Source organism: Echinops telfairi, unplaced genomic scaffold (assembly GCF_000313985.2).
Source record: "Echinops telfairi isolate 266 unplaced genomic scaffold, ASM31398v2 ScPeMD7_70;HRSCAF=299, whole genome shotgun sequence".
NCBI classification, from domain to species: domain Eukaryota; kingdom Metazoa; phylum Chordata; class Mammalia; order Afrosoricida; family Tenrecidae; genus Echinops; species Echinops telfairi.
The window spans coordinates 65,152,539-65,176,215 of NW_022103968.1; the positions used below are offsets into that span (position 1 = coordinate 65,152,539).

At 45.9% G+C, this 23,677-nt stretch overlaps 1 protein-coding gene across 4 annotated transcripts in view; it reads right to left on the bottom strand.

The window, feature by feature from the left end:
• Window positions 1-23,263, bottom strand: part of PLA2G12B (phospholipase A2 group XIIB) — a 26,288-nt gene extending 3,025 nt beyond the window's left edge. For 2 of the 4 annotated variants that reach the window (XM_004701157.2, XM_004701156.2), the window contains exons 1-3: window positions 22,932-23,263; window positions 11,778-11,866; window positions 5,990-6,155 (exon numbers count right to left, since the gene is read on the bottom strand). In XM_004701157.2, the coding sequence (XP_004701214.1) occupies window positions 5,990-6,155; window positions 11,778-11,866; window positions 22,932-23,142 (466 nt within the window). In that variant the 5' untranslated portion in view covers window positions 23,143-23,263. Of the gene's footprint in view, window positions 1-5,989; window positions 6,156-11,777; window positions 11,867-12,851; window positions 12,980-22,931 lie in introns of those variants that run through there. The other 2 variants (XM_045291491.1, XM_045291492.1) reach the window with 2 other exon arrangements.
• Window positions 23,264-23,677: the final 414 nt, after the last annotated feature.

The following is a 23,677-nucleotide window of genomic DNA, read 5'->3' on the forward strand; positions in this document are numbered from 1 at the left end:
GGCAAATTGTATCTCAATTACTCTGTTTTCAATGAGAGCGAAAGAATGCTGAGGGTGTTTCAAGAAGGAGTACCTGGGCAGAAAGGCATGCACAATCAACCCAAGGAGTTTGGGATAACAGGAGTCAGGAGAGGGATCTGGAGTCGCCGAGATGATGCTGGAGCAATCGGCCAAGACCAAATCAGGAAGGCCGATGCGCGCCTTACAAAAGCATTTGGATTTCATTGCGAAGAAAGAGGACCCTATGGAAGAATGTGAAGGCAGGGGTTGGAAGTGCTCTGTTTTTGTTTTTTGGGTTTTTTCGCATTTTTTAAATTAAAAGATCATTTTATTGGGGGCTCTTACATCTCTTATGACAATCCATACATCAATTATATCAGGCATATATATTTTTTTCTAAATCATTTTATTGGGGGCTCATACAACTCTTATCCCAATCCATACATCCAGCCTGCTGATATTGGAAGTCGTACCCTCTGCACACAGTGTGCCAGCTGCTTGCCATCTTACATCCACCTGTCCCCTCAGCCAGTAGCCTGGATCTAACCCACCAACCGTGGGCCATCGATCTCTGCAGCTACATGAGGTGGTAGAAGCTTTTAGCCTGACATCTGACCCCTGAACTTGGAATTTGCCAGCCTCTACAACTGCAGGAGCCATTTCTTGAAATAAAGCTCTATCTACACATATAGAAACTACATTGGTCCACTTCTATAAGAAACCTGATCCAAGACACCGAAGAAGCAAAGATGCTGTGCGTGGCTCACTAGGATAAGAAAGAATGGTGCCACTCACATTTCCACCTCTTGATTAACTGGCTCACAAGTTCTGGCTATTGGAGAAACAGTGCTATTCCTTCCATTCTGGTTCAGAGCAAATACAGTTTCCTGGAGAACATTGCCCAAACCCTGCATGGTATTGTCACCCAAATAGCACTGTAATTATATCTTTAGAAGATCATTCCAGTGTTCGAGCAAGCCAGCTGCCTCTGGGTACTGAGAACATGGTGAGACCACTGAACCCCATACCACGGAATCTCATTTGCTCTAAAGCGAGTCCTTTGAACCAAGGTGATGTTTGTGTAGGAGACCATGACAGTGGACAAGGCAGTCTGTACGTCCACAGGTGGTAGTCCTGGACATGCAAGCACGGCAACTCCATACCCAGAGTATGTGTCTATTCCAGTCCAGACAAATGCTGTTGTTTCCCATGATGGAAGTGATTCAGTGTAGTCAACCTGCCACCAAGCTAATAACCACAAGCAATGGTCACACATCAGGGACTCAAAGTTAGTCTCTGCTGCCGGCAGACTGGCCCTCAGCAGTGACTGTGGCAAAGATGGCCTTGGTGAGTTGAAATCCAGGTTGCTGTGGCCCTGCCTAACTTCTGTGCCTGCCACCATGGCCACTTTGCTCACCAGGAGTGGCTAGGTAAAGAGGGCAGACTGGTTTCCACAGAACATGTCATCCTATCCACTTGATTATTAAAATGCTCCTCTGCTCAGGCCACCCTTTGGCAAACATTCACACGAGACACAACTATCTCCACTCTTTTTGCCCATTCTGAAAAGTCTATCCACATACATCTTCCCCACACCTCCTTATCACCTAGTTCCCAATCACGTCCCTTCCCAAGTGTATGACCATCCAACTAAACTGCTGGTCACAGTCCATGAAGCAGTATATATTGGTACATCTAGCCATTCCTTCTTCTAAGAAAAATGACCAATTAGATTCACTGCTTGAAATTCTGCTCATTGGGAAGCTTTCCCTTCACCATTGTCCTACAGGGAGGCCGTAGGACAGGACTGCAGGGCTGCTGCCCATTTTTGAGTACCGCCTGCATGTTGTGCAGAAACAACTATAAACCAGGCGTGAGTTTTCTCTTTCTCAGTCAATTGATCATAAAGCCATAGGTGCAGACTGGGAGCCGGGAGATAATGTGATGAAAGTAGAGATCGTGGACATCTGGGCCACTATTTTATGCAGCTTACTGGTAACTTCAGGGCCAGCTCAGGCCTGAGTTTGTATAAATCACTTCCATTTAATAATGGAGAACTGCGTGCTCATCCAACTGGATGAGGCTGTGGGTCAGACAACACCCAGCGGACAGCTCAGGATGCCTGGTGCTTAGTGGGACCATATCAATAAGCTCAGAACATAAACTAACTTTAAGTTTTTATTCCTTGCACAATTGTCCCACACCCTTAAGGTAATTTTCTATTCATACATATTAGAAAAGCGGGCAGTTATTTCGGAATGTAGCATACCTCTTCCTGGCCACAGTTTGTGTTTCACTTTTTGGAACTCCTTTTTTTTTTTTTTTCATTTTCTTTTATTTTTTCCCCCCATGCTTTTATTGGGGGCTCTTACAGCTCTTATCACCATCAATACATTCATCCAGTGTGTCAAGCACATTTGCACATATGCGGCCATCATAATTTTCGATTCATTCTCTTCCCACTTGAGCCCACGATCACTTTTTGTAACTGTTAGGTCTAGGTATGGGTCTAGAAGTAAAAATGGGTCATGGGGGTGTGTCCTAGGAACATTCAGCAATGTCTGGTGAGGTATCTGCCTTGAGTGATGCCCACAAAAATGTCCCAGGAATCACTTCAGCTGAAACAGGTAAGCTCACCAAACGAGGGTAGGAGAGACAAGGGTTTTACTGATAATGGGTTAGCAAGCAAAAATGAAGTTGTCTCTTCAGATGGGGGTGAGGGAGTACTGCAGGTAGGAGTGATTCAATGGAATTGGGGGCCCGGTACCCCCATCTTCCTGAACGTCTGCCCATACGTCCCCATCCCAAGCTTTGGGATCCCTTTGCTTCTTCCCCACCAATGTCCTCACTGTAATTCCCTAAAGTGAGCTAGCGACATATACAAGCCATAGAGAGATTGATGACTTTTGCTCTCCCACTTAACTGTAACATCAACCTAAGAAGAGTTTGTTCTTGTGTCCTTGTGGTGATCGGTGTTCGCCCTCATGAAGAGGCACTGAGCATATGGATGCTAGAGCAAAGTGTGGAGAAGAAACCAGACAGTGCGGGACCGGGTAACAGCAATCCAACAAGCAAAATGATATGGTTAAGAACGAGGGGGACCGGAGCAGAGACCCAAAGCCCATTTGTAGACAATGGAACATCCCCCCACAGAGGGGTCACAGTTAAGAGATGAGTCAACCAGGGAGCAGTGAAGCACCGATGAAAGACACAATATTCCTGGTCCCTTGAGGCTTCCTCCCCTCCACCACCATGACCCCAGTGATGGCTCTCACTTCAGACTAGACCGGAGCATGTGCACATCTGTAGATAAGAGATAAGAGGTCGGAACACAGGAGACCCAGGAGCAGGAATGGGAAGAGAGACACCAGATGGGAAGGGGTGAAGGGCGGGGAAGAGGCGAAGAAGGGGGTGCTGATCAACACACAACCACACACACCCCTCCAGGAGAAAGAACAACAGAAACCATGGGGGAAGGGAGATAGTGATCAGTGTGAGATATGAAAATAATAATATTTTATAATCTATCAAGGGGTCACAAGGGTGGAAGGGAGCGGGGAAAAGAGGAGTTGATACCAAGGTCTCAATAGAAAGTACCTGTCTAGAAAAGAATGGTAGCAACATATGTACAAATATGCCTGATAACAACTGATGGATGGATTGTAAGAAGCATTGTAAGAGCTCTCCATAAAATGATTTTTGAAAAAGAAAGAAACCAGATGGTGCCCAGCTATCCGAAAGAATAGGACCTGGGGTCTTAAAGGCTTGTCTGAAGACAATCAGTCATCTAAGCAAGGCTTAGATGTCCACATGGAAGAAACACATCAGCCTGAATTGTACATAATAAAATCCAAATCCGAATGTACCAGACCTTCACTTTGCAGGGGAAACCCCAAATCCATCTGCAGCAGCCCCCCATGGATTCAGTCTCTGGACTCCCCTCTGACCACAGTCCATGGAGGTGAATGGCTTTGCTGTCAGAGAGGGAGCTTTACAAAGTCAAGGATGCCGATGTAGTTAGGTTAAAATGTAATGCCTTGTCATTTGATGTCCCCTTTGACCCATTTTAAAGTTGCTTCAGTTTTTAATGTTTGTTTTCTTTTCAATTTAGTGTTTTTAATGTTTTCTCTAATCACTGTTGTTGATTTTCATCTTTTGGTCTGCTTCCTGTGTGTGTTTTGTATGGGTTTATGTAGATGAAATCCAAGAGAGGTAAATACATATGTAGAGTAACTGGATTAATAATTATCTAGAGGCATGTCAGAGAAGGGTGAGGGAAATGGGGAACTAACAATGAGTAGGAGGAGAAAGCCTTCTGAAGTTGATTGTGCTAATAATTGTACAGATCTTCTCGATGTGCTTGTATAACGCATGATACATGAAGTATATGCCAATAAAACGAAAACTTGTTAAGAAAGGACTAGGTAGAATTAAGACCCAATTTCAAAATCTCAACTTTACAATTTTGTTTCTCTAGAACCAATCCTGGTGTCAAATATTGTAGGGTAGCCTTTATAGAGAAGCAAAGCCAACGTAGCTTATATATGTGTATATGTGTATATTTATCACAAGGAAATGGCTCGTATGGATACAGAGGCTGGCAAGTCTCTAGACTATGGGTCAGACATCAGGCTGGGGCTTCTCTGACTCAGGTAACTACAGGGACTGACAAATACAAGATCAGCAGGTCAAAGGGTAGGTTGCTGGCTCAAGTCTCAAGAACCCAGAGATAAGATGTCAAGAGATAGATACAGGATCCAGAATGAGCAAAATGCTAGAGAACTTTTCCAGAACATCTGTATATATTTGAAGCAGGCCACACACCTCAGAAAATTCACTGTGGACTGATCGGTTACCCATAGCAGCTCTCCGTATAGCGGTAATTGTATTATATCCAATCTCCTCATGTATAGCGGTAATTGTATTATATCCAATCTCCTCATGTATAGCGGTAATTGTATTACATCTGACCTCCTCATGAGGGCGAGGACATCAGAACTACCACACCAGGAAGGCTGACCCAGCCGCATTGACAGCCAAGCTTGTGATTGTAAAATATGCATGTGGTTCTGATAAGGAAAATACATTAACTAGGACCCTTAGATTGGGTTAATTTGCAGTGACCAGGCAAGTGGGTCTATCACAGAGATACTTAGGAGACAAAGTCAATAGGGCATTGCTTGGAGGAAGTAACTTCACCTAACCCTAGATTAGCAGGAGGTAGTTTTTTCGCCCTTTATAAATCCAGATACTGATACTCCCTTTCAATTATTCATATGTTCACGTCTTTCCACATTCAATTTAAGATTGCCCTCTAGACATTGATCTCTGAACAGGATCCAAGACTCCTATTGTGAACTTCCTGTGGCATGAGTCCAACCCTTCACAAGCCTGGATGTAACCTTCGCCATCTACAACAGTGCGGTGCTAATAGCTAGATGTCATGTCTGACTGCAGAGGCTATAAGTGACGAAAACTTCCCAAGATAAATTGGTCGAAACTGGGGAAATAAGCCGTGTTTAAAAGTAATCATTCTCATAGACGTTTATACACGCAAAAAAAAAAAGATAGTCTCTAAATGTCCCGCCCTTACTGGGAATAAAATAAGGAAAATGGGGCTTAAATCAAACCAAGCAGTTTTATGCAGAAGAACTGCCAATACGAAAAAGTATTTAACAGGGATGGGGTCAGCACAGCCAGTTGGGCAACTCTTCCTCCGTTCTTAAAGGATGTCTTTTTATTGCTCTGGGAAGGTTTTGGTGCGGACTTTTCCATCAGGAGAGGCGCCAGCAGCTCCTGGGCAGGACAGCCAGAACTTTAGTGAAGAAGTGCCCAGAATATTCCTTAACCCTTTCTTAGATTGCTGTTAGCATTCTATAAAGTCCAGTGGGGTCTATGTGTAATCAGGAACAACGCCTCCAACTCCAAACAAACAACCCAACAAAGCTTGCTGAGTAGGAAGTAAAATAAATGCCGCCAAGATGCCTACCTTCCACTTTGGAGACAAAACCCAGACTTCGCTTAAGGTCAGAGCAGATGGAGTGGAGGCACCAGCGGAATTTTGCATCGCAGCGATACTTGTTGGCACCGCATGTGTCGTAGCAAATGTCCAGCTGGTTGCAGCACTTGGTCATTGCCGGAATGCCCAAGTCCATCTGGAGAAAAGGGAAGAAAGAAAAGTAAAGGGAAGGAATGCCACGTCCAGACCGAGGACCTTAGGCAACCCCGGCCACCTTGTTTTGAATTCATCTGTAGTCAGATTCCTGCTCCGTACCAAGACCCATCAGATGGAGACACGATGCATTTTAACTGCAAGTTCGTCATTAGGTTAATGTGTGTCTCTGAATGGCCTGTTTTTACTTCTTTTCCTTTTAGGTCTTAGGAATTTCCAATTTGACAGATTGCTACAGTGATAAATCTGGAGAGCAGAGGGTAGTTAAGCAGGTAGAATCGCAGGACTTTTGAATTCAACCAAATCTTCTGTTAATGTTTCCATGTGATGTTTAGTAACACTGAAATGTATGAAAAAGCCAGCCGCGATTCATCAAGAAGTCACCAGCATTTATCAGGGAGCCACCCACACAGAGCTATAGGAGCAGCTTGGCTGTGTGCCTATAGATGTTAAGAATCAGAGTTGAGCGTCCAGGGTAAGTCAAACCATTTTGCTGCTGTTCCAGTTAACATCCGGGTGAGCGGAGGGTACTTTTGTGCCATGAGGGGGGGAAACAATCCCATTCTGAAGTCAGGGGTAATATAACATTTTTAACAAAACGCAAGTAGATATCTTTTCAAATCTTGATGGTGCCCCACAGAAAACAAGAGTTTTTCACATAGGTCAAGCATCTTCAGAAAGGTGAGGAAGACCTTAGAGATGAGCCAAATGACGGACGTCAGTCTTGAATGACGAACCTGGTTGACGTCCAGAAACTGGTGGAAGAAGACATTCCCGTGATTCTCTCGCTCCTGGAGTTGGGGGATGTGGATGTCACATGGCTTGACATTTTGGATTGAAGTAGCTATGTTGACCTCAGCAAGCGTTGGGCTCAATGGGTGCCAGAGTGTTGCACGAAGCGTGATCCCTTCATCGGACTTTCAAGTAAGAGCAAAGCTAATGGAGGCGACTTGATTGGCTGCGACTGGAGATGAGTCTTGGAGTTGCCGATACAATCCAGAGAGCACCATCTAGTCAAAACGGTGTGCTCACGAAGATCGGCTCGGTCAGCTCAGCTCAAGGCAGGGGCGATGACGGCAACTCTTTCTTAGGACTCCAAAGGGGCTCTCCTGGTAGATGTTTTCACAGGACACAAGACGGTGATGGAGATTCAGTTAAAAGTTTTAAGAAAATTGAAAAGTGTACTAATAAAGAAAAGATCAAGAATGTTGCACCTAGAAAATAATTTCCGTCACAACCAGGCCCTTGTTCATTCTGTGAGGGGAGCAAGGGCCATCCTAAGGGAATTTTGTTGGGGAACTTCACTACATCCTGATCTTGCCCTTTCAGACTTTTTGTTCCCACACATTTTGTTTAAAAGGAACACGTTTGAGTCTCTTGAGGCTGCGCACTGTCATTTTGGTGAGGTGGGAATCACAGGGCACAGAGTCCTTCAGGGAAGGGTTATCCACTGCCATCAAGTTGATTCCAATTCATAGTGCATTTGGAGTATGGAGTTTCTGAGACTGCACATCTTTGTGGGAGCAGACAGCCTCATTGTTCTCTCAGAATGGCTGGTGAGTTTGAACCACTGACCTTGTGGTTAGTGGCCCAACATCTAACATATAGTGCCACTAGGGTTCCTGAGAGAAAAGTTAGGGACAGAAACACAACCTTCTGAAGTGTACAGACCTAGATCAGTGTTTCCAAAAGTGGGTGATCCATCCCCTGGGGGCGGGGTGGGGGGCGCAGCGAGGGTGCTGGAATGAGCCAGGGGAGTGGCAAAAGCCGATGTTTACACTTACCCTAGACTATGGACTACAGTACAAACGTTTTTTAATTTTTGCCAAGGAAGCCCAGACTTCTCGTTTGCTTGTTTGTTATTTGTTTGTTTGTTTTCTGAAAAGGGAATGGCAGGCCAAATAGCTTTGGGAAACTATGCTCTAGATAGAGCCTATGCTAGAAACCGTAAGTCTGTATGTTTGTGCTTTTGTAAAGCTGGTGCCTTCGAACAGGAGGCTGGCTGGCAAAGTAGGGTGCCTTTGTCTTGGGACCCGTCATGGATCAGGCAGAGTCTGAGTGATGGAGAGGACATGGCATGGCCCTGGACTCTGCTCTGTCCCCCTGGAATGCTAACAGTTAAAGCTCATGATATTGTGTTGACTTTTGTCAAAGGCTTGACAGCTGGCATGGGAGGAACTAGAAAGGCTTCCCGCGCGCTGATGAGTTCTACCAGAGCTTCCTAATACTTGCCAGAGCAGGGAAGAGGCCAAGGGCCTGAGAACAAGAACCAGGCTGAGGTGCCTGCTGGCATGACTGGGAAGTGCTGCAGGCAAAAGAACTGTAACCATGACATTTCTGATCCTGCCTTGTAAGCTGTTGGCTTCCCTAATAAACTCTATCCATGGTGAGGATTGTCTGTGAGTTCTGGTAGCCATTGCAATGGCTTAGCCAACTCAGCAGAGAAATAGAGTGGAATGGAAGGATGGTTGGTGTCAGACAAAGGTCAAGAATGTGGGAGGTGGACATGTCTGACCTCTGCTACTAGGATTTATCCTTTGGAGATGTGGAATTGGATTCTTCCTCTCTGCTTTGTGGCTGAAGGAGGCCAGACATTTCCTCACTTCGAAACAATACTTTTTGACTTCTCCTTGTTTTTACCCTGAATTTTCAGTACAACAGGCTTTACAGGGATTGGGACCATGGATGTAGATGTGGTCAGACAGTTCCCTAATTGATGTTATATGGCATGTGATCATAGTTTGTTTCATCTCCTAAGAGTTTCAGCAGGGAAACACCTATGAGTTTATGTACATAATCTTTTTGTAATTAGATATAAAGGCAAGTTGATGGACTATCTTAACTTCCAAAGTAACTAGTAAGCTTTGATTTAAAACAAAAAAACCCAAACAAAGACCCTTATGAAAGAAAGAGACATGATCAAAACAGTGATTAAAGAAGAGTAATACAGAAATCCAAACAGGGGGAGTTTAGACGTAGGTAGGCATCTGAAAATCTTTGGCATATTTTCTGAATTTGGATGCAAGCTGTGAGAGGTTGGTTTCTGGGTGTGGGTGGGAATTGATTAATCAACTACTAAAAGATTTCCACTTGTTCCCTTTTCTTCACTTTAATCCTAATGTCGTCTAAAGGAAGGTGTATTTAGCAGTTTGAAATGCCTTTTTAAGCAAACAAACAGTATGATATTACGAGCCCTTCCAGCTCACTGAAAAGGGCAAACCCCTCAGCTCTGCACCCCAAACGAATTCTCATAACCTGATCCTGGAAAGAAACCCCTTTGCCCATACTTTATTCCTCAAGCCACAGACACCTCACCACTGAGAATGAGATGAACAGGGACCAAATCTCAATGCCACTGATGAAAAACATTCTCAAAACGGGTTCAAATGGGATTTTTGATTGGTAAACAGAAAAACCTCTCACCCAAAATTAAATGCACAGCCGTTCCATAACTACTAAATAGGTATCAAGTAAACTAAATGAGGGGAAACATGTCGTTTCTCCAACAGATATTTCCCACGGACTGTCTCTCCTGTGTCCACGTCAGGTTGGGGCTGGTGGACAAGGCTGCACTTGCGTGTAGTACATCTACGTACACAGACGCCAGAGACGTACTACACCTTGATTGAAGAAAAATCTCCAACCCGTCATTAGTCAAGTTTCTTTTTCTAACAAAATCAGAATAGAAGGATGATTTTCTCACAAATGGAAGAACACGGCCGTCAGGAAATTGCAGTAGTAACATAATCTGGTGTCAACGTGAAACTATTAAGAGAGACGGGGTGGAGTTCAGCCTGTCAATCAGGTGGCAGCTTGATGACTGCATTTGGAGGCTGTATGGATATAAATAGCTCACTGGAGGCCAAATCCACACAGACTCTACTTCATCTTCCTGCTGAGAAGCCACAAGGAGCTACACTGATGGAGCCAGAGCCCTGGAGCTGGAGGAGCCATGTGGAGACCCACGCCAGAGCTGAGATGTTTCTACCGCCACTGGATCCACAGACTTTCCACCCACTGGCCTATGATCTTCCTGCATTTGGCATCATTGCATGTGTTATGTGAGTCTGAAGAGGAATTTATAGACTGGTACCAGACATATGGGCTAATATTGGACTTTTGGACTTGATCTGGACTTGCCTGGGATGTTTCTCAATATACAGTTGCTCTTTTATATAAAGCTCTTTCTTATACACATGAATATCTGTAAATTTGTTTCTCTAGTCCACTCAGAGTAACAGCAATCAAAACCCCAAACCTCTGCCATCAAATCAATTCCTGCCCAGAGTAGCCCTGTAGGATGGGGTAGAACTGCTCCTTATAGTTTATGAGACTCTAAACCTTTATGGGAGCAAACAGCCGTATCTTTCTCCTGTGGAGCAGCTGGAGAGTTTGAACTGGCAGCCTTGTGGTTGGCAACCCAGTCCTTATTCCACATGATCACCAGGCTCCTTGAGGAAAGAGACCTTTCTACAGGTTGTACAAATAAGCCATTTTGGTGAACAGCCGTTTAGTCGGAGGAAGGAATGTAAGTTACGCTGCTAAGAAAATCATTACAAAGCAAAACCTCTTGAAACAGCAGAAATGGGGTTTAGCCAGAGTAAAGCATAATTCAAAATCATAGTTTCAATGTCAAATTCTTTCACCTACATTTTGCATGAAATCACTTTTCTAAAACGGAGGGGAAATGGTTTCCAGGAGGCCTTAAGATACGTTGATTGAGTACTGTGTTTCTAGGGGAGGACTACAGTTTGAGAAAGGTTGGTGGGGTGTTCGTAAATGTTTCATAAACAATGAGATGAGGGGGTTTGTGCTGATTTATAGTGTTCTCAGCTTTCTATGCTGTAAATACCCCAAACATAGCTGATCTGAAACTTCTGGTGCACAACTGATTTCCAAAATTCCTGACAACACTCCTCTAGCACTTTTTACTAGCCAGTCTCAGTCAGTACCGCACCCTGCTGGAAAGGTCATGAATTTAGAGACAGCAAACAGAGCATAGGGCCCAGCTGCTGTCTGCAAAGGGAGACTCTTGGTCTGGCCCACGAAAGCCAGTTGGGTCAAGTCGACTGTCCCGTGGTGAGCCCATGTGCGCTCCAATGGGTCTTCAATGACCGACTTGTCAAAAGGAGGTCACCAGGCCTTTCCTCCAAGGCAGAGCGGCCGACTTGGCGAACAGCCGAGCCCATTGCACTTCCTACAAACTCCTCTGATAGAAGGGCTTGTCTGCGGGGCAACTGCCTCTGGGCAAAGGCAATACGGTATCTATTTTGCATAGCATCTCCCTGCCAATTAAAAATAACCAATGACACAGCTCAACTTCTGATCACTGTCTTCAGTCATGATTCTCAGATCACTTTTTAGAATGTTAAAAACTCATTACCATGAGTTAATTCAGACTCATGGCGATGTTGGGCCCGAACGCTGTGGGTTTTCCAGGCTGTAAATCTTGACGGGCATCAAGGGTCTCATCTAGCTCCCATGGACTGGCTGGGGGCTTCTGGTCTTGCAGCCCCCCGGGTGACCGCCCATGCTTCCACAGTTCCTTTCCATTGTCGGATTAGTATCAGCCACCGGTGAAGAAGATAATGTTAGTAGTACATACACTTTCTGGTACCTTGAGACCCAGGAAGTAGGAGCTGCAGCCGTTGGGCTCCTGGGGCTTGTACCCAGGCCTCGGCATGGGTGCCTTTCCTAGCAGAAGGAAGAGAGGAAAGAAGCAGGGATATTTAGAAATTAAGCATTTGGGAGCATTCATCACATTCAAATGATCCACAAGCAGATTCAAAAGTTTTCCTTCGTCAGTCCCTGTTCCTCACCATCTGTCCGCCTCTAACGCAGGTGGTGGTGCTGATGGCGAGCACGCGATCTGTGATCAAGGAATCATCCGCCTTTGGCCCAGGATGACATCTCCCTCCTGCTCTCCCCGTAGTTTACGAACATGAGCTTACTAGCAGCTCTGATGTCGCTTGCTAAGAGCACGCCCTTGACACCATGGCCAAACCCAAGCTGAAACTCCACGCTCCTGATTCCACTCCCCACCGTCCGACTACACACCGCGCACAGCACAGGAGCACCACGTGGCTGCATGCTTCAGCTGTTAGAATTTTAACGGGATTACAAAAATCGTTCAGAATGTCTCGGAAGAAGCTGAGAAAGATAAAGCAGTAGTAGACCAAAACCTAAATCAATAAAAATAGTAGGCAAAGCATTCCGGGGCCAAGAGCAAAGAAAGCCCCGCTGTGAAGCAGTTCAGGCAATTGCATCATCGGACTAGCGGGAGCAGTCTGAAAAGCTTTTAATGCCCGGTCTGTCCTACACGGCCTTTGAGCTACGCTGTACGAGCTTACAAACGTGGAGCACGGCTTGTCTTGTTTCCGTGGCAGACGCCACAGCTGAAGATACTCTGCCTGGAGATGGCAGGACGCCATGGGAGTGGGTATTGCCATCCTATTTTTTCAGAAAAGCAAAATGGAGTTAAGCCATTAAGTGATTTGCATAAGGCCATAGAGGGCCAGGAGGAAATACGATATATGTATATATTCAGAATTCATGTTGCTCTCCAAAGCGCATGTGCTGTTGTTTATCACTGGCCCTCCTTCTTGCCCTTTTCTTAAGAAACACTTGATACAGCATAACCTATAATCCATAACCAAACTGCAAGCCCTAACCAACTCACTGGTGGATTCTGACTCACGGTGACCTTGTCCACGGACGCTGAGACTGTGGATGGCTTCAGGAGCAGACAGCCCCTCTTGCTCCCAGTCTGGGGTTGGCAAAGCAGCACCAAGTCCACGGTGCCACCAGGCTCCTTGGACATGGCACTGGACTGCGAAAGAGGGTGAGCAGAGCCCTCAACATAAAGCACACGGCATTCCTTGGATTTATTTTTAAAAATCACATCTCCCACCATAGTTCATCTTTAACTATTTTGTATTATGAAACATTTCAAAATGAACAGAAATCAGAGAAACAAACAGCTATGTACCCACTATACCAGCATATTAACATATGACAAATTTGTTTCAGAGGCTACTTTTATTAAATGAAATGTTTCATAAAAACAGGGCAGCAGGCTGAGCGGCCGGATAGCGTCTGGTGGAGCCTCCAAGACTAAGGACGACACAGTCATCATTCTGGTGGGAAAATGAACTCGCTCCCCTGGCTCAACTTTTCAGCCAAATAAGAGAGGAACAATACTCCTAGGAAGGTATGCGCACTTTAGAGTAACCAACCATTTAAGATCAAAAGGGCATCGTTTCCACAAGGACAAAGGTCAGAAGTGTTTGGAAAGAAGGTGGGAAGGAAACTGGAAACTCAGGGAGGAAATGGCATAAGGGATGCTACCTTGTGGGACTGTAGATCAATAATATGAAAGGAACTGTGCATGAATTATTGACCGGAAAATTAATCTGCTCTATTAATGTCCATCTAATTTACAATAAAAAGTTAAAAATAAAAATAAAAGGAACGTTTCAGATATAGCTGATGCCTCTTATGGACTCTACCATTCAGGGTTTTTTTTTTAATTAGTTGTGATTTAATACAGGTATAATATCATTCCAAATTTCAATCACCTCAAGTAGAATGTATGATTGCTACCACAATCAGTTTCCAAGCATTCTTTTTCTACATGGACTCCTTGACATCGTCTCCCTTTTACCACCACCCTCACCTCCTCCCCCTGAGCCCCTTAGTCTACTTGCTGTCCCTCTAGGTTCATTGATCCCGGGTTCATATTCTGAAGGTGACCTCCACGGACCGAGCACCTCTGAGATATACTCTACTACGAACAAACAAACACCAAAGGGACCAAAACTGCAGAGAGTTTTGGAAACCAGATCATTGGAGTGCTGATATATGAGGAGCTTCAAGATTTCGTGGGAAAAAAATCCATTATCTTTTAATTCTATTTTTTCCACCAGGTTTTTGAAACCTCCTTGTACAGATGAATCTGGAAAACATTACACAAACTGAAAGAAGTCAGAGAAGGTCTTCAATTGTATGATACTTTTGATACGATATGTCTACAATGAGCAAATGTATAGGTACAGAAAATGTATTTGTGGTGCCGTAGCAGTGAGCCATTTGGCTCCTAACGGAAAGACTGGCTGCTCTGGAAAGGAGAGGGCATGGAGCCTTGCTCCCAGAAAGGTGGTACGAATGTATAGGGATGGAGCTGACAGGCTGGCGGTTTGAAAACCCAAAGCAAGTTCACCATCGAGTCGATTCTGACTCTTGGGGACCCTGTACAATAAAGTAGCCCTGCCCGAGGGAATTTCTGAGACCGTAGCTCTCTACCAACGTAGAAAGCCTTGTCTTTTGAGTCTTGGCTGGTGGTTTTAAGCTGCTGACTGGTCTCTCCTGATCACATGTCCACCCTTGCCTCTAAGAGCATTCCGACTGTACTTCTTCCAAGACATCTGCTTGTCCTTTGGGCAGTCCCTGGGGCTTTCAATTCTTTGCCAGTGCTGTCATTCAGATGCATCAAGCTTTCTTCCGTCTTCTTTATTTATTGCCAAACGTTCGCCTGTTTATAAGGAAATTGAAAATACTAGGATTTGGGTCAGGTCCACTTTAGTCCTCAAAGTGTGATCGTTGCTTTTCAGCACTTTAAAGAGAGCTTGTGAAGCAGACGCACCCAGTGCTGTGAAGTCAATTGATTTCTGGACTGCTGCCTACATAAGCTTTGATGGTGGAGCCAAGAAAGATGAACTTCTTGGACAACTTCCATCTTCTCTCCATTTATGATGATGTTACCCATCGGTCCAGTTGTGAAGAGTTGGGTTTCCGTCACACGAGTTGTGCTCTCCATTAGAAGTACTGCAATCCTCGCAGCACTTCAAGTCCTCCTCATCTTGAGCAAGTAAGGCTGTGTGGTCTGCACATTGGGAATACACTTTCCTCCAATCCCGATGCTGTGTGCTTCCTCAGGCCGCCCAGCTGCTCAGAGCACTTGCTCAGCACACAGATGGAATTACCATCGTGAGAGGAGACAACCCTGATGCACACATTTGCTGACTGGAAACCATGCTGCACTCCCTTGCTCTGTTCGAACAATTTACTTGTCCATGAGCACCATAAGGACTCTGAATTCCTGCTCTTCTCAACGCTAGCTATAGTTTGTACTGATAGGCGCCGTGGAATGCCTTAGCAGAGTCAATCCAATACAAGAAAGCATGTTTCTGGGATTCTCTGCTTTCAACTAGTCCCAACTGATGTCAGCAATTATGTCCTTTTTCCTATGACCGCTTCTGAAGTGGGCTCGACTTCCCAGCTCCCTGCTGATGCACTGCTGCAGTTGTTGAATCATCTGTAGCAAAAAGTCACTTCCGTGTGATATTTTTCTATAGTTTCAACATTTGGGGGGTCACTTTTCTTTGGAATAGGTACAAATATGGATCACTTCCAGTCAGTTGGCCAGCTTGCTGTCTGCCAAATATCTTGGCATAGGTGAATGAGTGCTTCCAGTAATTTATCAGCTTGTCAAAGCATTTCAATTGTATGCCGTTAATTCCCGCAGTATTGCTTTTGGCTAATGCTGCCAGCACTGGTGGGACTTCTCTCTTCAGTACCCTTAATTGGTTCTTGTTTCTATACTTCCTCTTGAAATGGCTGAATGGCAACTAGTTCTTCTTGGTGTAGCGACTCTGTATTTTCCTTCCAACTTCTTTTGATGCTGCCTGCATCGTTCAATATTATGCCCGTGGAATCTTGGATTATTATAAATCAAGGCTTGAATTTTTTCATCCGTTCTTTCAGATTAAAATATGCTGAGAGTGTTGTTCCTTTTTGCTTCTCTAACTCTAGGTCTTTGCACATTTCATTATAATATTTTGTTTTTTGAGCCTCCACTCAAGTACTCCCTCAATGTAAGAATACTTTGTTCTGATAAACTGGCATTCCATGATGCTCACCATCCCAACACAATCGCTGAAGACAAATGGGTGCATAAGCAAATGTGGTGAACAAAGCTGATGGTGCCCGGCTATCAAAAGATATAGTGTCTAGGGTCTTAAAGACTTGAAGGTAAACAAGTGGCCATCTAACTCAGAAGCAACAAAGCCCATATGGAAGAAGCACACCAGCCTGTGCGATCACGAGGTGCTAAAGGAATCAAGTATCAGGCATCAAAGAACAAAATGTCAAATCATTGTGAATGAGGAGGGGGACCCAAAGCCCATCTGTAGACAACTTACAGAAGGGTTGCAGAGAGGAGGCAAGCAATCAGGGTGCAGTGTAGCAATGATGAAACATACAACTTTTCTCTAGTTCCTAAATGCTCCCTCCTCCCTCTCACCCCACACTATCATGATCCCATTTCTACCTTACAAATCTGGCTGGACCAGAGGATGTACATTGGCACAGACAGGAACTGGAAACACAGGGAATCCAGGACAGACGATCCCTTCAGGACCAGTGGTGAGAGTGGTGATACGGGAGGGTGGAGGGAGGTTAGGGTAGAAAGCGGTAACCATCCGATTACAAAGATCTACATCTAAACTCCTCCCTGGGTGATGGACAGCAGAGGGGTGGGTGAGGGGACACGACAGACAGTGTAAGATATGACAAAATAATAATTTATAGATTATCAAGGGTTCATGAGGGAGGGGAGAGCAGGGAGGGAAGGGGGAAAAAATGAGGAGCTGATACCAGGGGCTCAAGCGGAAAGCAAATGTTTTGAGAATGATGATGGCAACAGATGTACAAATGTGTCTGACACAATGGATGTATGTATGGATTGTGAAAAGAGTTATATGAGCCCCCAATAAAATGATTTTAAAAAATATATAATAAATTAAAAATATATATTTTGTTTTGTCTTCTCAAGCTCCCTTTGAAATTTTCTGTTCAGTTCTTTGACTTCATAATTTCTTCCATTTTTTTATAGCAAGGTCAAGACACTATTGAACTATGGAATGTTATGATATCTGTAAGAGCTCCCAGGAAAATGATTTTTTTTAAATCAAAATATTAACTAGGGTAGAAAGTGGTAGATTACCCTGCTGTTATATAATCAAGAGCAGTTTCAGAGTATCATCTAACATACACTTGGACTTGTTCTCTTTCCTGACCTTTTAACGACTTCTTTGCTTTCTTCGGGTATGATGTTCTTGATGTCATTCCACAGCTCATCAGGGCTCTGTCATGAATGTTCCATGAGTCAAATCTGTTCTCCAGATGTCCTCAGAATTCAGGTGGAAAATACTCAAGGTCATATTTTGGCTCTTGGGGACCCGCTTCAATTTTCTTCAACTTAACTTGACCTTATCTGTGAGCAATTGACAGTCTGTTCCACAGTCGAGCTCTGGCCTCATTTTAGGTGCTGATAGTGAGTTTCTCCCTGGTTTCCTCCCACAGGTGTCGTCCACTTGCTTTCGGTGTGCTCCGTCCGGAGCAGTCCACATGCACAGGTGCCATTTAGGTTGTTGCAAAGGGTACTTGTGACAAAGCACTCACTGGTTTGGAAAAGTCTGTCGTGCATTCTCCAGCTTACTTCTCCTACCAAGGCCCTATCTCCCATCTACTCTTTGTGTCCGACTTTCACATTCGAATCGACAGTCTTTATCCATGCATCTCACTTGCACATTTCATCAATTTTAGACTGAAAAAGTTGGTAGGCTTCTTCCGTTTCTTCACCACTAGTGTGAGTAATTGGTGCATGCATCTGGATAGTAGCTGTATTGACTGGCCTTCCTTGTATGCACACAGACAGGACCCTATCAGAGACAGCATGAAACTTCAAGATAGCTCTGGACACGTCCTTTTGGACGATGAACGCTACACCATTCCTCTTGGATTTGTCATTACCACCACAGTACACCCTATGATTATCTGATTCAAAGTGGCCGACACCAGATCTATCTGTGTTCCAGTTCATTTTTGATGAATTCCAATTTTCCTAGCTTCATACTTCATACATTCCAAGTTCCAGTTATCAATGGGTATTTACCACAGTTTCTTCTCATTTTCAGTTGTGCTCCGTGAGCAAACGAAGGTCTCCAAAGTTCTGCTGCCTCCGATGTCGTGACCGTGGACTCTACCTTGAGAAGGCAGCTCTTCCTCAGTCGTATTCTGAGCCCTCCAGCCTGACGGCTCGTCTTCCGGCACTGGAGCTGACAACGTTCCACTGCTGTGCATAAGGTTGTCAGGGGCTAATTCCTCCTGCGTGGACGGCCTATTCTTTCCTCATACTCTGTTTTCAGTCCGGAAGCTCTGCTGAAACCCTTCCCCTCGGGTGACCCTGCTGGTATTTGACATCCCAGCGACAGAGCTTCCAGCATCACAGCCACATGTAAGCCCCCCCAGCACGGCAAACGGTCAGACAAGTGGTAAGGCCAAGGACAGAGTCATATTGTTGTGTCTGCTTGCTCAGACGGTTATCCTAGAACCTGGGTTAGACGAGGTATCTCAGACCTGAGTGAAGCATCTGTGTGTGACTCCCCAGGGTGTAAGTTCAAAAGTAAACCGTCTTTATTCTGATTTCAAATGGGACACAGTCACGACCGCTGTGTTGCTGTCAACTTCCTCTCAGGTTGAACCTTCTTAAAATTAAACTTCTCTTTTTCTTTCTAACTTGGAGTTAGGGAATTGGCTCTACTTCTCCAGGGTACAATCCTTATAAGCAGCAATGGCCGGCCTTCTTCCCGAAACTGAGAAGGCGTTATCCAGCCACTGGGATTTCCATGTTTTTCATGTTTTGTTGAACGCGAACGGGAAGAAACTTGAATGTACAATTAATCTGCTCACTCTCTCATAACACTGATAACATGTGTTTGGTGCCTGCCACATACCACACAGAGCCCAAAGCTTTGCTATGTTTAATTCTCACAACAACCCTGTGGGGTGAATATTATTAACCACAGTTCTATGAGGAAACCAAGGTCGAAACCAAAAATCAAATGAACAAAACATCCCTCACTGCCATCAAGTTGATTCTGACATAGGAACCCTATAAGACAGGTTAGGATTGCCCCTGTGGGTTTTGGGGACTTTTAGGGTTAAAAAAAAAAAAAAGCCTTGTCTTTCTCCAGGTTGAAAGTAGTAGGTCATTTGCCTAACGTCACCAGTAATGGGATTTCAATCCCATTAATTAAGCCTATTAATAAGAGACTTCAATCCCTTCAAATTCTTTTTGAATTGTTAGTATTCAGATGCCAGGGTTGCGCCATAAACCTGCAAGAGCACAGGGGCCAACATACGGTCGGTGGTCTCCCCACACGAGAACAAGGGAGCACTTTGCTCATGTAAAGGTGACGCTCCTGAAAACCCGATGGGGCAGTTCTCCGGGGCCCTATAGGGCTGCTGTAAGTCAACAGCATACAAGACCACCACCAGCATAGACCCAAGGACCCCTGGTGGCACGGTGGTTAAAGCGCTGGGCTGATACAGTTCAATCTGCCGCTACTCCGTGGGAGAAATCAGTGGCCACCTGCCTCAGTCAATAGACACCCTTGGAGACCCACTGGGTCAGTTCTACTCTGCCGCCCTAGAGGGTCGCTCAGAGCTAAAATCCATGGGGTGGGGTTTTGTCACCCACCCACTAAATCAGAATTCCTGAAGGTGAGGAGAGGGAATTGCCATTTGTAAAGAGTCTCAAGGGACTATCATTTGCATTGAAGCAGATGCTTTAATATCAGGTGCTCCTGCACAAGCTAAATCTCATTATATTTATTGTCCAATCCTTTGACAAGCACAGATAATGTGTCTGAATTGGAAATTGTTTTCCCCATAAAGCACGTGGGAATCAATGTGAGCCTGCCACCGTGGCCGCTCAAGATCAATACAGACACACGTTTCTGCCGGAATAATGCAGCCTGTGACTGAAGTTCGCCAACAAATCGCCTTGTAAAGTGGTCTTGTATACTGCTCGCACTTTACAATCACCTGGGAAATGTTAAGACTGTTGATAGCTGGGTCCAGTCCACAGTTATTCTAATGGGTTTAAATATCAAGATTTTTGTTTACATTCCCCAGAGAATTCTAAAATCCAGCCAAAGTAGAGAAGGGTCGTTGAAGTAGCAGTAACTAGCTCATAAACAGAACACTTCCCCCCTTGGAAGTCTAACTGTTGTGAAATTGTTCCTTGTGACAAAACTCTGTAAAGTGTAATCCCAGGACCAGCTGCATCGGCGTCCCCTGGAAACCTCTTAGAAATGCACATTCAACAGCCTCACCCTAGACCTGCCCTGGGTGGTAGCTCTGAAGTCAATTTAGACTTATAAGGACCCATGTGACAGAGCCTAATGGTCCCCATAGGCCTTGCTAGCTGTAGGATGTGGCAGTGTGCTTCTCGGAAGATTACAGCCTTGGAAACCCTCTGGGGCAGATCTCCGTGGCCTCCTGGCCTCCGAGGGCAGCGGGGCGCCAGAGCAAGACCCTGACAAGGGGTCTGGTTCTCGCTTTGGGAAGCCTGGTGGGAGCAGGTCAGTCAAGCACTTCACGGCTATTCAACAGGGCTCCTTCCACGCTCAACAGACTGAATCCAAAACCCATGGGGCGAGGCCCAACATCCTATTCTGATAAGCCCCCCAGGAGATTCAATGCAGGAGAGATTTATCGCAGCTAACCCAAAAGCTATTATCTTTTGAGAAGATTGCTTGAATCACAAGCAATGAAACTATATATTCCGGATTGTTTGGGCACAGCCAGCTCCACTGGGTCCCACAGACAAAACAATGGCCAGGGAGTGGATTCTGATCCTGGCGATCCCATGTGGACTCCAGAGAGATCTCAATGGCTGGCCTTTCATAAGTAGATTGCCAGGCTTTCTCCCAAAGGGCTTCTGGGCCGACTTGCACGGCCCATCTTTTGGTTAGCCATTTGTTCCCACGTGGTCTCTGTCGCAGAGGTAACCAAGGCTTGCACTTGTATTTCCCTAGGTTTCTTTCCAGCTCCTTCTTTGCCAGGTTCTGTTTTGCACAGGGAGGAGGTATTTGTCTTCCAATTTACTCTGTTGACTCTTCCCACCCCCCTCCAGTTGCTGCCAACATCGACCTGACCTGGTTAGTAACCAACCCGTGCTGAAATCTTTGAATGCTATTTTGTGGAGGAAGGAAGAGGGCTTCGTGTTTGTTCTGTAAATATCTTCTGGGAGGATTCACGTGTTAAATGGTAGATATCGGTTTGGGGTTGCATGGATTCAAATGCCTAATGTCCCTAACAGGTTTCCTGTTCCTCAATGCAAACCAAGTGGACAGAGCTCACCATGGCCATTGTCCCATTCCCAGTGAACAAGCGTGTGGCTTGCGGGGCCAGATATGATTTGGGGCCGGTGGCCATTGAATTCATTCCAGCACATAGCAACCCAATAGATCAGAGGAGAGCTGCTAAGAGGGGTTCCGAGGCTGTAGTCTTGATCGAAAACTGGCAGCCACATCTTTCTCCTGAAGAGCAGCTGGTGGTTTTGAACTGCCACTATTTGGGCTAGAGCCAAGCCACTTCTTTGCCACCAGGGCTCCTTTTGTCCCAGCGTAGGCCAGGCTTCTAACTATGAAATATTCACAGAAGATATACGATTTCCTTTATGTTTTTCAGTGGGTTCAGCATTGGGCTGCTAACCATAGGGTTATTGTTTCAAACCTACCAGTTACTTCCCTGGAGGAAGACGAGGCTCTCGGTACCCCTGAAGACATATAGCCTCGGAAGCCCCCTGGAGCAGCTCCACTCTGTCCTACAGGGTCTCGCTGAGTCCGAATGGACAGGAGCAGGGCTGCGGGTGGAACTTCTTCTGTGCTGCAAACCTTTGGGCTCTGGAACTATGATTAGCCATGAGCTCCTGATCACTCTTAACTTACCAGGAAGCAATCTCTCCTGCTCCCAGACTGAGAGAGAAGCTAGGCTAGGGGAAGGGTGGGGGAGTGGGAGGGTAAGGAGAGGAGACTAATCTTCTGAGTGTTTGACACGTGCTTCTCAAATACAGTTTCCTGCCAGGCTAAACAGATGCATCATTTTCATCCCTAATTTCATGAGGGAACATTTGATAAACTAAACCACAAAGCTAATGCTACTTGAGGTGGTAAATGTTTTAAACAGCATTCACTTCCATTCGAAATGACACCTGCCTCCCTCGCCACCACCCTCCAGGCCCCGGACTCTGCACCCTGCTCCCCAAGGGCAGAATGAAAGAAGAGGAGCCCCTCCCATGGGATCGCTCTTTGGCAACCTGGCACCATGGGGTGTCTACACCTCAGACAAAACTGAGGGGCTCTTTCATGAACACCCCCGCTGTCCCAGGCCTAAAGGGTCGCCCCCGGGCCCGCTAAGCAGCACGCCTCTCCTGGCAGCAGAAGGCCTGCCACAAGTTGATGGAACGGCAGTGTCCGCAACAGCTCCCTTGGGAGATGCAGCAAACAGATGCCCATCAGAGACAGAGCTGGGAGAGAGGTACCCAACTACTGCAGGCTGAGCAGAGAATGCCACTGCCATGCTCAGCCCCGAGCTTCTGAGGAAGCTATTCCCCACCCCCCACCCCGGGAATAAGTCTCCCAAAGCTCCTGTGAGTCAGGAAGCTTAGTGAGACATGAATTCCAATGAACAAGGAATCATTGTTAGTTCCAGTATGTCCCAGATCTGACACCAGGCACACTTATACCGACAGATGCCCACTGTCTAGCTGAAGTTCAAATGTGCCTGAACATGCCCCACCGTCATGTGCTAAGCCTGTGGGCCTACCCCAGAGGGGATCCACAGGAGACTGTTGTAATTGCTTGGTCCATGACAGTGACAGTTTTTACCGAAATTGAACCCACACACTCACCGTATCGGCACCTGTACTGACACACTCCATTCTTTCCCCCCAGGAGCTCCAGGAAGGAATCGAAGTAGCTGTTGACAGACTCAAAGCTGCCGCGGAGGTGCCGCAGGCCCCAGTCTGCGTAGGACTCCTCTGCGTCACGGCTGGTGCTGCTCTGAGCCAGGCCACCCCCCAGGCAGAGCCACAGTGTCAAACAACCCACGGGCAGCTTCATCCTGTGGGCCAGGGAGCTCCTGAGGTCTCTCTTCAAGCCCAGCCAGTGTCCCGGGAAGTCCAGGTAACAACCCACCAGGTCAGATGTCAGACAGGACTGGGAAAGGGATTATCGGGAGCTCTCAACCTGTGTGCTCCTCCAGGTGGACTTTAAACATAGCGATGGAGGTCAGGATGAGATCAGGGCAATTAGAACGGGTGCAAAGGTTAGGCAGTGGGAGGGCCTGTCCGAAGGATGGTCAGGGACAGAGAACATTTCAAAGCAGATTCCACAGCCCTGGAGGAGGGAGATGTGGAGCGGCTTGGGTGACGCTCGGGGGCTACAACTGGGATTTCTATCTCTGACCAGTTTCTTAATCTATTGAACAGCTCCAAACCTGGTTCTTCAGGGCCAGCTCCTGCACACAGAGCATTTGTCCCAGGGTCCTGGGTCCACTGGTTCCTAAGCCTGCCACCCCCAGGTGGTCTCTGAAGAGTTTCAGGGGCGTATTGACACCTGCTCTTCACTTATCAATGAGCTCAGTATCTGACCCGTT